The sequence below is a fragment of the Tripterygium wilfordii genome, chromosome 21 (genome assembly GCF_013401445.1).
Source record: "Tripterygium wilfordii isolate XIE 37 chromosome 21, ASM1340144v1, whole genome shotgun sequence".
In the NCBI taxonomy this organism is placed as follows: domain Eukaryota; kingdom Viridiplantae; phylum Streptophyta; class Magnoliopsida; order Celastrales; family Celastraceae; genus Tripterygium; species Tripterygium wilfordii.
Window position 1 is genome coordinate 17,718,112 of NC_052252.1, and position 15,868 is coordinate 17,733,979.

General features: G+C 38.8%; 2 protein-coding genes and 1 long non-coding RNA gene across 10 annotated transcripts; 2 read left to right on the forward strand and 1 right to left on the reverse strand.

Moving 5' to 3' along the window:
* Nucleotides 1–12: 12 nt before the first annotated feature.
* On the forward strand, nucleotides 13–6,546 carry LOC119988169 (probable E3 ubiquitin-protein ligase ZFP1). 8 transcript variants are annotated; one of them, XM_038833114.1, is made up of 10 exons: nucleotides 13–230; nucleotides 1,154–1,200; nucleotides 1,550–1,603; nucleotides 1,717–1,841; nucleotides 2,785–2,924; nucleotides 3,329–4,066; nucleotides 4,165–4,565; nucleotides 5,365–5,460; nucleotides 5,553–5,687; nucleotides 6,056–6,546. In XM_038833114.1, exons 5-10 carry the CDS (start codon nucleotides 2,825–2,827, stop codon nucleotides 6,203–6,205), a joined length of 1,620 nt encoding a protein of 539 aa, XP_038689042.1. In that variant the 5' UTR covers nucleotides 13–230; nucleotides 1,154–1,200; nucleotides 1,550–1,603; nucleotides 1,717–1,841; nucleotides 2,785–2,824; the 3' UTR covers nucleotides 6,206–6,546. The 8 variants fall into 8 exon arrangements, with proteins under 8 accessions (XP_038689042.1, XP_038689044.1, XP_038689038.1 ...); XM_038833116.1 differs by having other exon boundaries at nucleotides 1,773–1,841; XM_038833110.1 differs by having other exon boundaries at nucleotides 13–1,603.
* Nucleotides 6,547–9,076: 2,530 nt separating this feature from the next.
* On the forward strand, nucleotides 9,077–14,750 carry LOC119988044. Its single transcript, XM_038832949.1, has 5 exons — nucleotides 9,077–9,344; nucleotides 9,431–9,816; nucleotides 10,276–11,112; nucleotides 11,239–11,303; nucleotides 11,884–14,750. The coding sequence occupies exons 2-5, from the start codon at nucleotides 9,651–9,653 to the stop codon at nucleotides 14,488–14,490; spliced, it is 3,675 nt and encodes a 1,224-aa protein (XP_038688877.1). The 5' UTR covers nucleotides 9,077–9,344; nucleotides 9,431–9,650; the 3' UTR covers nucleotides 14,491–14,750.
* A 157-nt stretch (nucleotides 14,751–14,907) lies between these two features.
* On the reverse strand, nucleotides 14,908–15,798 carry LOC119988252. Its single transcript, XR_005465579.1, has 2 exons — nucleotides 15,703–15,798; nucleotides 14,908–15,122 (listed from the first exon to the last, which is right to left on the reverse strand). It is a non-coding gene; the product is annotated as an uncharacterized LOC119988252 (long non-coding RNA).
* Between the last annotated feature and the right edge of the window lie 70 nt (nucleotides 15,799–15,868).

Below are 15,868 nucleotides of genomic sequence, written 5' to 3' on the forward strand. Positions count from 1 at the left end.
ACCGGTGAGTGGGTACATGCTTTTCATGCTATACATGCGCAGCACCAGACCATATCCTTGCTTGGCAATTTTATTCTGTTTAAAAACTTGTAATTTCCATTCTCTCGCTCTATATATCATTATATCCTCGATTCATTTCCACAAAATAGCCACTCGTAATTCTCTCTAGCCTTTCCCGCACCGTCAGATTATATGACCATCCCGAGTCAGCGTTGAATCAAACGGCTGAGGTACGTTCTCCTCCAAACAATCTGTAATTTCTTTACGATCAGGATTCCGTTGATCAATCTCGTTTCGGAATTTCGATACACGTCGATCGGTCTGTTTTATCCTTTACGTATATGTGTAATTTTGATTAAATTCGGCATTCTTTAGCTTGTTCTTGAGCGATTTGATTGTTGTTTGAATATTATTTTTGTGCTTTGATTTTGATGCATTATTTCATATTTGTGTTGTACGTGTATGCTCTTTGTGATCATCAGAGGTTTCAGGATTGTAAGGTGGAATCGCTTCATCTTTCTTTCAATTTGGTTTTTGTCTTTCTTCAATTTTTTTTCCTGAGGATTTATGGATTCTGGTTAAAGATTATACAGGGGGTTTTGTTGCTTACATTTGATTTATGGACTGATAATAGATTAGTGTCTCCTTTTTTGGGCAATTATTTTAACCAAATAGAATTTGATATGTAGTGCTTAGTGTTTGCAACAATGGTCACCACTGCTGTAGCCCTGCGCACCGGGTGTTGTTTCATTTACTGTCAGTTTTTAAAATCCTTTGACGTTCATCTTGTATATAGCTTTGTCTTTGGAAGTAATGTTTTCTTGATGACGACGACAATAGTCGATAGACCTGCATGTTTATTTCACATCAGTGATTTATAAATCTGACTTGGTGAGTTAACGACTTTAAATTGTTAAGCACACACCCATTGGTCAATTTGAGATACCGCTGTCATGGCATTCTTTTTCTTTCAAGAAGAATTGTCGTGGATTATTGCATGCCAGGCTTAGCATTTTTGTGTCTTTGTATGAACACAGCATTTTCCTCCATTAGTTATATGAAGTTTCTGTGGGGTCTATATTATTTTTCTTTTTATTATATTCATACCAAGGTCTTTACAATATCATTCATTTGGTGTGATGATAATTGATAGAAATCTCATAAGGGCAGCCCTGGTGTGCAAAGCTCGCACAAGTGCAGGTATCCCTTGAAATACGGAGTTTATGAATAGCTTTTGGATTTATGGTAGATTTCAAGCTCGTTCATGGTATGGCTCAAGTGGTAGTATGATTGAAGGGGGGAAAAAACTTTGAGGAACCCTCTTTATCTTTTGTTATTTTTCACTGTACTTCAAGATTAAATTTTATTACAATGGTACACTAAGATGTCTGATTTTATTTCAGTAGTTATTAATTTACTTAAGTTTACAAGGAAAAAGATCATGTTAAGCCTCCATTTGAGCAGAAACTATTCGATGAGGTTCAACAGGCTAAAAGAGAGTACATGAGATTAAACATCTGAGTGACAATTATTACTTTATTTTGAGAAGGATGCAATGTGGTGATTGGAAGGACCATGAATGATGTGAACTCAAGAATCCAAGGTAAAGATATAGGAAATGACGCTTAAACATGCTAAAGGATCAGCACTTTTTATGGCTGGCTATTTCCTCTTTTTTGTGGTTTACATTTCTTTGGGAAGCTTTCTTGTTAACAGGGGCCTATCATTTTGCTTGGAGAGAAGCAACGGGTTCCATTCCTTGTTTTCTTTAGATGCAGGTCTTGGGGTGATTAACAAACATGGAGTATATAACCCAGTTTATGGGGCCTTAGAAATGCAAGGTAGATGCTTGATTCGATTTAGGGTAGAATTGGAAGTTCCAGCTGTAATTGGTTAGATTTCCTTGAGGCTTTTGGAGATCGTAACTGAAGGGAATTTCATATTTTTTACTAGCTTTGAGCTACTGAACAGTGTGTTCACAAGTCATTTATGTCATAGTTTTACTGGGAGAATATGTCCACATCCAAGATCTTTCATATAGAATATATGGCTTCGTCAGCTTGATGAGCAATTTCATAGTTTGCCTTGCAGCCTTTTCTATGTTGCGGCTGTTGTTGTATGTTTCCTCTAAGAGAAGACTTTACTTCTTCCTGTACTTGTTAATTTGTCTTAATAAAAGAATATGATTGTCGTAGAATTTTATCTTTTGTCAATGTTTGCCCATTGCTGAAAAATTGAATAATAAGCCACGTATACAGTGATGCTAATGAGAAACAAATATTTTCAACTACTTATTGTGAGTTTGGAAAAGGAGAAATTTTGTTCCGACTGGAGCACAGATTTAGTAGAGTTAAGATTAGTTACTTTGTCATTCAACCCAATAAGTTAAATTGTTGGGTTGAGGCATTTCACATCATTTGTACATCTTCTGACACTCCCCCTCCCATGTGGGCTGGCCATTCCGACAGCCCTACACGTGCACAACAAACAAGGCCCAACATTAGGCTAGTCTCACACAGGGCCCTCACTTGGGGTAACAACAAACACATACAAAGGTCCACATTTGGGGAACAACAATTGAGAGTTTAAATTGCAGAGGTTAAGATTTGAACCCAAGACTTCCTGCTTCAATACCATGTTAATATTAGTTATTTTGTCATTCAACCCAATAAGTTAACCTTTTGCGTTGGGGCATTTCAATTTTCACATCATTTAGATATATATTCTTACAATTTTATTGGCCATGGAAAACTAATGCATGATTGTGCTCTCACTTGCATGCAGATCGGTTCACATTTTTGATTATCTTCTACTGTGAGGATCAATGGGACATAGGGATTTGCCAAGTAACTCACAGTTGTTTGATATCAATCAAGATGAGAACCCAAGTCATCGAACTGCTGGACAGGCTCACATTTATGCAGGTACTGGAGCTTCATCGTTTTGATATTTTGTCGTTTAAAATGAATTTTCTCTTTTATCACTCCTGAAAGATTATTTTTCTGACCAGTAGACGTAATGTTAAAGTTACCACCTGCAGGCCATTGAACTGTTTCAACTTTTCTGTAAAATATAGTAAATCTTATCATATTATATTATGGTTTAAAAGTTTTGGTAAAATTCTCGGTGGAAGTTTAATCTGTTGATCTCTTCAAGGTCTAAACTTCTAAGCAGATTATTGAAACTCAAATAGTACATTTTTATACCATCTGAGGGTACACATTGTATGCGCTCAGTAAATCAGAAATTGCTCATCTCTTTGACTACTACTAATTTTACAGCTAATTCAGGCACAGTATTCATCTTTTGATCTAAAATTATGCTGCAGGAAGTACTTCTGCTCCTGATTATGGTCCTTTAATTTATCAAATGGAAAGTATTTCAACAAATGAACCATACTCTGACTCTCGGCACAGCTTTGAGAGCAGGTCAACTGCAGACTCTTCTGCAAATTTTAGGGCACAAGTCTCTGCGTCCCCTTTGGGCCCATCTCATGATTCATTTCCACATATCACTTCTGGTGGAGGTATTTATCAAGCGCCAGAGAATAATGATGGTAATTCTCATTCTAATCGGTACAACATGCACACGATCCACGAAGCTGAGGATTGTCCACTAGGTTATCCCATGGGAAGTGGAAGAGGGCCATTCAAAAGAAAAAGGCACCGCTTTAATGAAAGCAGTAGCTCTAGTAGATTCTGTAGTGCAGGAAGTTCCTCCAGCTCGCTTGAATTTCAGCCTGAGAAACCAATTTCAGATCATCAATATCAACCTTCAGGCAACACATGCTTACCTTACTACAGGGGTGACTGCCTTTCAATGGGTAGTGAAGATACTCGAAGAAACGTGAGAAGCCGATCTAGACTGGATTTGGAACTTCACTCCCAGGAAACTTATCTTTCAAATTCTGCTCATGATCATCACCCAACATCATCTTCTTATCATACTCATTCAACACCTCATCTCTCAAACTGTAGTGGGACAGTGGACAGTACTAATTTAAATGCTTATGAGGAGAACTGCACTATTGTATCACCTGCTTCACATGGAACTTTTCAAACTTCAGGTAAGTTTGGTGCAAAATTCTTATGTTCATTATTATTATTCTAATTTCTAGAGTGCAATATTTTTTCTACTACTACTTAACAACATGCATAATTACAGGAAATCATTGCTTGAGGCATCAGATGAATCAGCAGTATGTGCAGGGCTCTGCAAATATTGATGGTTTGCAGCATGATTCCAGTTCAAGTAGAAATCATATTTCACACCCTCGACACCACCGTAGTCATAATGCCCGGACTGCCAGGGAAATTCATTGTAATAGTTCTCATAGACAAATGCCTTTGAACAGGGCTCCTAGTTCCTCCCGCTGGAGACATCGTGAAGCTTCTTCTTTTGGAAATCATCTGCGGCATCAGTCAGAAAATTCTTCCAGATATACAAGGCCATTAAATGTTGGAAGCTGGCACAATAACTTTAGGGACACTAGGTCAAGGATAGACACTGAAAGATTTCATCCACTTACCCATGCAGTGGATGCACATAACGAAATGGGATCGGAGGTGTGTCTGATCAGTTCATTTTGATATGCCTGTTGGTTGTTGCATTGCAAAGTCATGACGTATAAAATCATTGGGTGGTGTTGGTCATCTGTTATGATTTATCTATCACCTTGTTTTCATTGGTTCTCTCCCATTGATTGAATGAGTCAAGTCAAACAGGTCAAGAGCTTTCTGATAGGGACATTGTATTGTTATCTGTAAATAGGAAGGAGTTATGGATGAGTATTCAAATGTGTGGATATATATCAATATGGCGCCATAAATGGTTGAATTTTATTAAGAAATACCTCTCGCATATAGGAAAAATAGGCTGCAGAGAAACATTTGGAAGATGGATTTTTTACCGGGCTAGTTGTTTTAGTAGCAAGTGTCTTAAAACTCTATCTGCTGTTTCTTCTTGTTTGATGTACGGTGTGCTTTGTTGCATTTTCTTGTGGTCAGTGGAGGCTCAGATATTTTAGATTAACATTACAAAAACAGCAATTTGTCAGTTAGGAGTTGTAATGTACTCTTCTCGTTTACAGCTTGATAGTAGGAATTAGATGTCTCCAGCCAAAGCAGGTCTAAGGCTCCTTTAACATTGAATCAAGCATGTGAATTTAATGGCTTAAACCTTCAAAGATATGTTGACAAAGGTCTTGCCTTTCTTGTAGCTAGATTTCGCCTTCTGCTTTGAGTAGTTTTCCACAGGCTGAAATAATATACAATATTTTATAGGTAGGGAAAAAAAACATGGCTGGACATGTCCTGGTTTTCTCACAGTTGATCAGCTTGTCTCATTTATTTCACTTCCTTGTAGGCTCTGGTGGTGGATCGTTCACATATTTATAGCTCAAGAAATTTGTTTGATCAATACGGGGACATGAGCCTCGACATCGATCACATGAGTTATGAGGTTGTTTGTTAATCTTTTGAAACTGCATGTCAGTATCTCTGGATTTTCCCTGCTCTCTGTAGTTCAAAATATTCACCGAGTTTTGCTTGCAGGAACTACTTGCTCTTGGAGAAAGTATAGGGAGTGTTAGCACAGGATTGTCAGAAGATGTCATGTCAAAGTGTTTGATGGTGACGACATACTGTTCTGATAAAACTCAGGAGGAAGTATCCTGTGCCATCTGCCTGGTAAGATAATACAGACCATCATCTGAGATCTGAAGACATCCCCAGATCAAATGTGAAAAGATAGTCTAACAAACCATCTGTTCTCATCGCCGACCCCACCCCACCCAAAAAGAAAAAAAACTTTTTCTTCCAGTAATTCTTTAGAACTATATTGCGAAGTAAACGTCTTATTATGATGTTAGTTATATATGCATGATGCGTTTGAAGTAAACGTCTTATTATGATGTTAGTTATACATGCATGATGCGTTTGAATTGTTGCCGGTGATTGACACTAAGCGCTTTCTATGTAACTTTTCTAGATGCAGCTTTCTTGCTGTATATTTAGTTATTTACTGGTTTTACGGCCCTTTTGATTGCGATTTACAGGAACAGTACCAGAACCGCGACAAGGTTGGGACCATAGACAACTGCGGTCATGACTATCATGCTGCTTGCATCAAGAAGTGGTTATCTATGAAGAATGCATGCCCTATCTGCAAAGAACCGGCTCTTTCTGACGATTCAAAGAAGGATTAACACAAGTATATTTATTTTCTACTTCTCTGGGTTCCCAAGAAACTAAAAGGACGGCAGCTCAAACTGCGACAATTCTTGAGGACTATAAATGACGAGATTTGGCAATCAACAAGTCGGGTCGTGCCGAGGTTGTGAGTGGCCTGAATCCGTGCATTTTGTAAAAGCTTATGCATCTGTAGATAATCAATGTGTTGAATTTTCTTCCTTCTTTCGTGCGTTTGCTTCCATCAGGCATTTGACCGAACAGGTTGGGGGCGCACATGGCGCTTTGTTTCAGTATTCATCTTCTAATACCAAGAACATTTTCTTCAACAAATCAAAAAGTTCAACAGCTTTTATGAGTCTAGCGTTCACTGTCATTCTTAGCAAGAGATCACAGTAATTTAAGGGCAGAAGAAGCTGATGATGAGTTGGGTTTGAATAACAAAATTGTAAGATACTGGAAGGGTTTGACAAAGCTATTAGAAATTTAAAATAGAAAATATATTTAAACCAGGCGTGGGAATCAATGGGCCCACATGTTGGCGCTAGAATCCAAGTGAAAGGAAACAAAGCCCATCCGTTCTGCTGGACCATCATAGTAGGCCCACATGAAAAAAGCAGGCGCTGTTTCTGCCTTTGATCTTGCACTGTGGTGGTCCCCTTATTAATTTTGAATCCATTGGATATGCATGGATTGCAAGACATTTGCTGGAAATCTGAGAACAAACTCATCAACAATATTGTTTGTTCCTAATCACGAGTTCGATGACTTGTATGGATTTATTCTTCATGGGTCACCGCTATTGATTTTTAAGCCTATAAAACGTGTCGTTTGTGTGAGAGGTGTTTAAGATTTTATTTATATATTACTCAGTTATGTTATGCCAATTCGACGATGATAGTATTGACAAAGTTAACTTACCTTTGCATTATTAAAGTATTGCCAACATCATGTGTGCAAGTCAAACATGAATTATTAAACTAAAGGCTAATTCCCCATAAATTGGAAGCAAATAAAATGGACGCAGCAAATAAAATTGAACAGGTCCACGTTATCATTTCAAAAAAATTAAGTGGCCAAAATATAAAATACAAGAGTTTAGGGAGCAGTACGGGAAAGTTGACAGAATAATCCATGTGTTGCCGACGCAGCACAGAATATGCCTTGCCGGGATTCGGTGACGTAAGCCCTAGTTAGAGTCACGTTCGAAAGAGCGCGTCATGTAAGTGGGGGAACTGTTCAAACTAAAACGTGAATGTTACATGTCCTGTTTTGAACTTGCGGTTTAATTAAGCATAGACGGTACAAGTGCACCGACACGCGCCGTCGTGACGTGGTGGATTTGGCCTTTTGTGGATTGTGACTGAATATTGTTACAACGTTAACGGGGGAGAAGTAGACTGAGAGGCGGGAAAGGTGGATTGGTCCGCTGATTTTGATGGTAATTACAAACAAGTCCTCGAACATATATAATAATTAGAAATCTAACGTTAACTTGTAAGTCTTGCCGCAATAGGTCCAAGCACAATGAACCTATAGCTTTCAAATCTTGTTAATTCCTACATAATACTAATGAACCTATAGCTTTCACAACGAAATAGGCCCAAACACAAAGAAAGCTTAATAAGGAAAAAAAAAACACTAAGACTTTCTAAAAAACATAAAAATTCGAAATTAATACCCTAAATGTCAAAACTATGTTAAAAATTAATGACAAAGCAACTAGTCCTTAAACTCACTTCGAAATGAGTCAAGTCATCGATTTTCACGCAATTATGACTTTTCATTCCTATTAATAGGTAAAGTGATTTATATGAGACTTACAAGCTTTTCAAAATTGTCATAGTTTTGAGAATGTGACAGTTTATCTATCCTTATTTGCAAACTATATATGGAGCCAACTCCTATTCATTGTTAAAATAAAATTATATTTGTAGTTAAGATTTGCAAGAGATTTAGGGGTAATTGGAATTCAAACCTTTTTTTTTTTTAAACTATTCCAATGTGAAAAATTATTTTATTCTTATATGGAAACAAAATTCGCGAGATCCTCAAATAAAATTCAAATTTAAAAAGGATATTAAATACAGGGGTAAAACCGTCACCATAAAAGACACGTGGGATGCGCGCGGTTCACACAACTTTTTATTTTTACGTAAATATTGAATAAAACCAAGGGCATGTTCGGGTACTAGGGAGAAACAATGGGGGCCCCAAGTAAAAAAACCTAAAGTTGATTGATTAACATTTGTTAAAAAATAAAAGATAAAGAGAGAAATAAATAAAAATTAGTTGTGTGTCCGCGTTTCTGGTGGCATGTAATTGTATGTCTTTTATTTATATTATACAATCATCATCCTGAAACCACGACAACTGTGGTATATCTAAAAAAAATAGTTTGATATGTAACAATAAATATTTAGTCATAAGTTGCACCTAACATTCAGGTTATCACACCCTTAGTTGAAAATTTCTTAATAATTTTTTTTGATAGGACTGTCAAAATTTATCGATAAAACTGAATTGAATGGTTAATTGATCAAACGGTACATTTTTTAAAAGACTGATCGAAGACAAAAAAAACGATTGGTCGATGAAATTTATGTAAAAAACTGAAACAGACAATTTTCATCCCACTTTGTAAGATGTGGATGACCAATTTACGTGGTAGCCTTTCAATATAATTTGAGAAAATGTGAGAACATTTGTCATCACCTAATGTGGGCAGCACCAAATTTGAAATTTCTTTATTTGTTCTCTAAGTTTTCGTGTTAATTAAATGTAATAAATAGATGAAAATAAAAATAAAAGATATGAATATTTTAGTGTTTCAGACGCGGACGCCAAAAGAGATTGGAATAAAGTTTAGTAGCGCCGTTGAGATACGGATACCAATCTCTCTCTTCCCTCTCAAGGTTCTCTTTGTCCCTTATCGGCTCACGTTCTCACTTTCTCGCCGCAGAGAGAAGATTTTCCCCAGCCAGAGAAACCGAGAGAAAATCCGACAAAATTCACGAAGCTGTTTGGGCAGACAAAGGAAGGAAGCGAAGAAGATTATAGACCTTACATACATAGAAGTCTTCATGGCGTTGGCAGTCTTTCTTCCATCGATCTGATCCTGGAACCCTAGAACTGCATCGCTCCTCCCTCTTTCAGGTTCGTTGGGGCACTACTTTTTCCTTCCTTTTTGCGTTTTTTTTTGTCGAGTCTTTGAATCATTGTGTGGTCTGGTGTTGCTGCAGGCCTGCGCGGGTCTGCCTTATCAATTATTGTGGTGTTCGAACCTGAGAATTTCGGTTTTTGAGCTCCTTTCGTCTCAGCTTCTCGTGTACGCGAACCCTAGATTCGGTGCTTGGCTGCCCCTTGTGTTTCTGGTTCGATCTAGGTTGTGGCTGCGCTGTTTCGGTGCTGCGCGCTACATAACAGTGTTGTGAGGGGTTTTGCTCATGCGGGTTGGTTTTCATGCCGCCAGAGCCTGTACCGTGGGATCGGAAGGACTTCTTCAAGGAAAGGAAGCACGAGAGGCCCGAGTCATTAGGCTCCGCCTCTCGGTGGAGGGACTCCCCTTCCCATCACGGATCGCGCGATTTTGCACGATGGGGATCGGGAGACTTTCGCAGAGCTCCTGGTGAGTTTTTCCACATATCTCCTTTCGACTTCTCAAAAAGATTATTTTATATGCAATTGTCCGGTTATTTTATTAAGTTTTCCAAAATCTAGGGTTTTCTTCTACACCTTGATGATGCCGTTGGCAAAATTTGTTTTATGTATTTTCTGACTTCCTAATTTTCTAGGAGTTTTTAATCTGTTCATTTGCCTTTTTCCTTATCACGGATCTTGTATCTTTTCTTCTTTGAGAATTTTATGCCAGGTATTTTCTATTTGAGTATCTTCTGATTTTTATAAACTGAATCTTAAAGAAGAACGAGTTATTGTGGTTATGTTTTATCTGGTTGGTCTAAGATGATGTTTTTTGTTTTTGCGGATGTCTTTTATGAAAGTGTTAGTTTTTCATTCTATGGAAAGAACATATTATTCCTGAGTTAGCTTTTTCTGGTTTTCTCTTTTGTTTAAATATTATATGAAGGCCATGGTAAGCTGGGTGGTTGGCACGTATTTTCTGAGGAAAATGGTCTTGGATATTCGCCCTCGCGGTCTGGTGGCAAGATACCGGAAGATGACTGGCCATCCATTTCGCGTGGAGATGGGAAATATGGAAGGAACAGTCGTGAGAATAGAGGGTCTTTTACTTCCAGAGAATGGAAAGGTCATACTGGGGAAACGAGCAATGGGCCCTTGAATGCACCTTCGAGGCTGATTGATGTCGATAATGGTGATCAGAGGTCTGTTGATAATGTGCCTCATTCCGACATTGTGAACTCATGGGATCAGCTTCACTTGAAAGAACGACATGATAATAAGATAGCCCTTGCCAATGGGTTGAGCACTGGCCAGAGATCTGAGAGAGAGAACTCACTGGATTGGAAATCTCTTAAATGGACCCGTTCTGGTAGTTTGTCTTCACGGGGCTCTGGTTTCAGCCATTCAAGCAGCTCAAAGAGCCTAGGTGGTGCGGACTTCAATGAAGGAAAGACTGAATTGCTGCCTAAGAATGCTTCTCCTGTCCAATCACCTTCACTTGATGGTGCTGCCTGTGTAACATCTTCGGCGCCCTTTGAAGATACAACTTCTAGAAAGAAGCCACGTCTTGGATGGGGTGAGGGACTTGCAAAGTATGAGAAGAAGAAAGTTGAGGGCCCTGATGTTTGTGTTAATAAAGAGGGAACTGTTGTATGTGCTATTAATATAGATTCCAACCATTCTCCGAGCTCTAACTTGGCTGACAAGAGCCCTAAAGTCATGGGCTTTTCAGATTGTGCATCTCCTGCTACTCCGTCATCGGTTGCTTGTAGTTCCTCTCCAGGTAAGAGCTGATTTGCTTGCATATTTTAACGAGTTATACATCAATAACGTTGATTGATAAAGTGCATAAGTAGTAAAACAATATATGTTAAACTTTTGCATGATTGAAGAATATTATGGAACTAAGTTCTAATGTTGCTATCCTTTGGATGCCTAAATACTGCTATACTTGTTGCTATTGCCTTTAGTGGCGTATTACGCATATGTTGTTACATTACATGGAGTTTAGGTACAAGAGTGGTGTAGCTAAACTTGAAATGCAATGAGCTGCATGGCAGCATCTGAAACTTGTATGACAGTGTTGCTGGGGTCGTAATGCTGTTGCTACTGTCTAGCTATCGCTAATTCAGATCATCTTCCATTATAGATTTAATCACTTGGTTTACAGTGTGTTCCTTTTCTTTTCTGGTTCCTCGGTTTAGGTTAGACTTGTACCTCAATTATCATCTGTTTTGCTTCTCTCACCATTGCTCATTTTCATATGACACTCTTATTGGCTAGATGTAATACTATTTCATTGTATTTATTTTTAATCATTTTTTAGGGTTTTGTTGTTGAATATGTGTCCATTCTATCTTGTACTTTTCAATTGTCAAGTCATTTATTGGTCTCCAACCATTTTTGAGATGTCAGTTATGATGTCAATTTTTTTCAACCGTGAATTATTTTGGATGAATAGTTTTTCCATCCTTTCATCTTAGAAATGCTATTGACAATAACTATTTTCCGTATTTATTTATTGTTACTGATAAAGGTCGTATCATGTATTTAGTTTTTTTGCTTGTTGATTATAAATCTGGATTTTGAAAATGAAGATTTTGCTATATTTGGTTTTGACAATGAAGATTGTTATACTGCCAACGATGATTATATTTCTTATTTGTTTATTTATTTTAAGAGAGACGATATTGGTAATATCTTCCGGAGAGGGTATAATGATTCTAAAGCACCTCAGGTTGATGATGTCTTGGTGGAAAGGCTGGGCAATTCTGATATTCAGGAGAATGAAAGAGAAACTGTTGCTGCTGATGTGTTAGCACACATTTGCAGTTCCTTGTCCTCAGAGGCAATGAGTTTTTGCTTAACTAGTTCTGCTGACCATGTGGAGGGCTATCAAGAGCGGAGGTATCAGAATATGAATTCTGTCGTAAAAGGGCCTTCAACATCTGGTTTGACACAGTATGTTGACGATGAGACTTGCTCGGATGACAGTAGTGGAGAAATGGATCCAGCTGATTGGACAGATGGGGAGAAATCTATCTTTATACAGGCCGTGTCATCCTATGGTAAGGATTTCGCGATGATTGCTCAATGTGTTCGAACTAGGTCTATGGATCAGTGCAAGGTCTTCTATAGCAAGGCTCGGAAGTGCCTTGGACTGGATCTGCTTCATCCTGAACCCCGCAATATGGGAACACCAGCAAGTGATGATGCGAATGGAGGTGGTGGTGATGCAGAAGATGCTTCTATTTTGGAGACAGGTTCAACCATTTGCAGTGATAAGATGGGCTCTAAGATGGGTGAGGACTTGCCATTGTCTGTCATGAATTTAAAACAGGATGAATCCAATCCTATGAAGTACATGGATTTGGAAACTGACCTGAACAGATCAGAAGGAAACGGTTGGATGGGACCTCTTGAATCTAGCAATTGCAAGACAGTTAAAACATTGGTGCCTGATATGTGCCAGACAGAGGTTAGGACTGAGCAAGTTTCTGAATTTGACCAAAAATCATCAGTTGAATCAGCCACTACCGAAGCTAGAAAAGATGAAGTGACTGAACGGGGCTTTGCAACCGTCTCAATTTCAGTTGGAGAGGCAGTTGACCTAGGTGCATCTGGTTCAAATGCTATGGTTGAGAGAGAGGCTGGTGGCGAGGCTTCTAGTCAAAATAGTTTTGAGAGAGAAGTTTTATTGCCAAGCCTGAGTGATAAACTGGATAGAACGCACTGTGCTGACCCAAGGAGCCATGGTGGCCCAATTCAAGATCCAAATACTAGTGGAAATGCTCTTCAACCGTCTGTAGGTACTAGTTCTTGTTCAGGATCAAGGCCAATCCCTGAAAACGAGCAACAGGTTTTGCCTAAGTTGGATAGCCTGGGAAAACCTCCCATCATATTCATTCCTAGGGAGCATTGTGTTTCTACTTCTATTTCTGTTGCACAAGATTCAGCTTTCATTCAAAGTGATATTGTCCAGGATAGGTTGTCATCGACTCTTGATGTTCCGGCTAGTGCAGATAAGCAAGATCATAAATCCGTTGGCCAGGGTGACTGTCAACAACATTTGTCTCTGCATCCTTCATTGAACCATGTTGAATCCCCCCAGATTATCACTGGTTATCCTTTGCAAATTCCAACTAAGGAGATGAACAGTGATTCAAGTTGCAGGCAGTTATCTGAAGTCCATAACTACTGCAAGTCAGATGAGAATTTGACTGGACGATCTTTGACTCAGGATTGCTTTCTTCAAAAGTGTAACAGTTCAAATCCTCTGTGTACAGTGGCAGAGTTCGCACCGCTGTCCCAAAAGAAAGATCAAATTGCTGGTTATCCAAGAGGCAGGAGTTTGTCTGATGTGGAAAAACCATGTGGGAATGGTGATTTCAAGTTGTTTGGTACAATACTCAGTCATCCCTCTGCACAGAATATGGATTCCATTTCTATTACTCATGAGAATGATGAGAAGGGGATTCATCATCCTAGACAGAGTAGCAAGACTTCAAATCTTAAATTCACCAGCCGTCCCATTGCAGATGGAAGTACAGGTGTCCTGCAGTTTGACCGAAACAATTATATGGGGGGCCTTGAGAATGTTCCCATTAGCAGTTATGGCTTCTGGGATGGGAATCGAATACAAACTGGTTTTTCAGCGTTGCCTGATTCTGCTCATTTGCCGTCTACGTATCCTGCTGCATTTGCCAATTATCCGGATTCCACATCTAAAATGGTCCAGCAATCATTGCAGGCTGTTATTAAGAACAATGAACGAATTGTGAATGGTGTTTCAATCTTCTCTCCTAGGGAGATAGGAGCTGCTAATGGACTATTGGATTATCAGCTGTACAGGAGTCCTGATGGTACTGAAGTGCATCCATTTGCAGTAGATACGAGGCAACGGCGTGAAGCATTGCTTGCTGAGTTACAAAAACGAAATGGTTATGAAGCAGTCTTGAATTCACAGCAGCAGCAAGGAAGGGCGATGGTGGGGATGAATGTCGTGGGAAGAGGAGGAATCCTTGTTGGGGGACCTTGCACAGGTGTTTCTGATCCTGTAGCTGCGATCAAGATGCATTATGCCAAAACCGACCGGTATGGTGGCCATGGTGGTATCGCCAGGGAGCAGGATTGGAGAGGCAATGGGGACGTAGGCAGGTAGTAGGAGTGCAGAGGGCCACTTAAGGAGGCCCTCGTCGGCAAATATCTTGTTTTGCCGTTATCCTGTATTATAGTTTTTGTATTGTTCAACGGAATGAATGATAGGGCATTAGAAGGTTCTCAAGTTTTTTGGCAAGATATGTTAGGTGCTTGTAGCATTTACTGCAGGCAGCTTTGTATTTGTTGTATCTGAGATTAAAAAAAAATACTGAATAATCTGCCAAAAAAATTGGGAGCAATATTAGTTAGTTATACTCCATTCCACCACCCATTCTAATGTTCATTACTGTTTTACAAAATTTGTTCATCTATTTTGTCCATGGTAGAAGAATAAAGATCCTGTCGAGTGCATTAATTCATCTATGTTGCTAGTGCTTACTTTGAAAGCAGGTTCAGAGGTTCTCCTTAGTATAGTGTGTAGTATGGAATGACTAATCATAGCAGCCAATAGAAATTCCTATTCAGCAGTCATGTGAACTATATTAATTAGGCTTCTAAACTTAACCATGTAATTAACTTGACGTGAAGTGCATTATTATCATTTTCCTCATTGCACCAAACATTACCGACCAACTGTTACCTTTCCATGTGTGCTTGAAGCAGAAGTTTAAGGGGTGCAATGATCTCAATAACCTGCAGCCAGGGCAGAACAAGGGGGTCAATAAAAGAGAGATCCTGAGAGCAGTACAATATATTATATGCAGTCTGTTGGGCTTTAACAGATTATGGTGAAGTTTTGCGTAATCTCTCAAAAGATCCAACTCTTGCCAAAAGTTGGCGTCATGCCTTTCACATGCATGTTGGATTGGCAGCTCCCTCTGCATTATTTGGCGGTCTATTGTCGCAAAAGCTTCGACCATACTGATGAACAGTAACATTCAAACCTTCGTAGACTAACAGGTAATTATGCAGGGAGCCTACGTGATGAAAACATGTGCAGTGAGAAATGTGAATTCAACATGTTGTCCAGATGTAAGCTTTAGAAAGTGCATATACTTTCAAAAGGGTGAGAAGCAGTTTCTACATGTTTAAATGAATTTTAAAATAGAGGATTTAAGATTTCTCAGCTTTGTCACTTTCATTCAATGGTAAAATTAATAACAGCACCAGATCCGACGTCTTTTAAACATGGATGTTGCATATAGAAAGAAGTCTCACAAATGACTCCGTGTTGATGTTCTACATCCGAAAAAACCGTAATTATATCACATACCTTGTCTGTAATTGGGTGTGATAGAATCAATTGATGCTCGTGCAAGTAGTAACCACACTCCCCAGGAAGAGGTTTTGTAGGTCTCTTATACTCCCCTACAGAAAATTTGTAACACAATTTCACTTTCAAGTCGTAATTCAAAACGTTGTCATCCTAAACTTTTTTG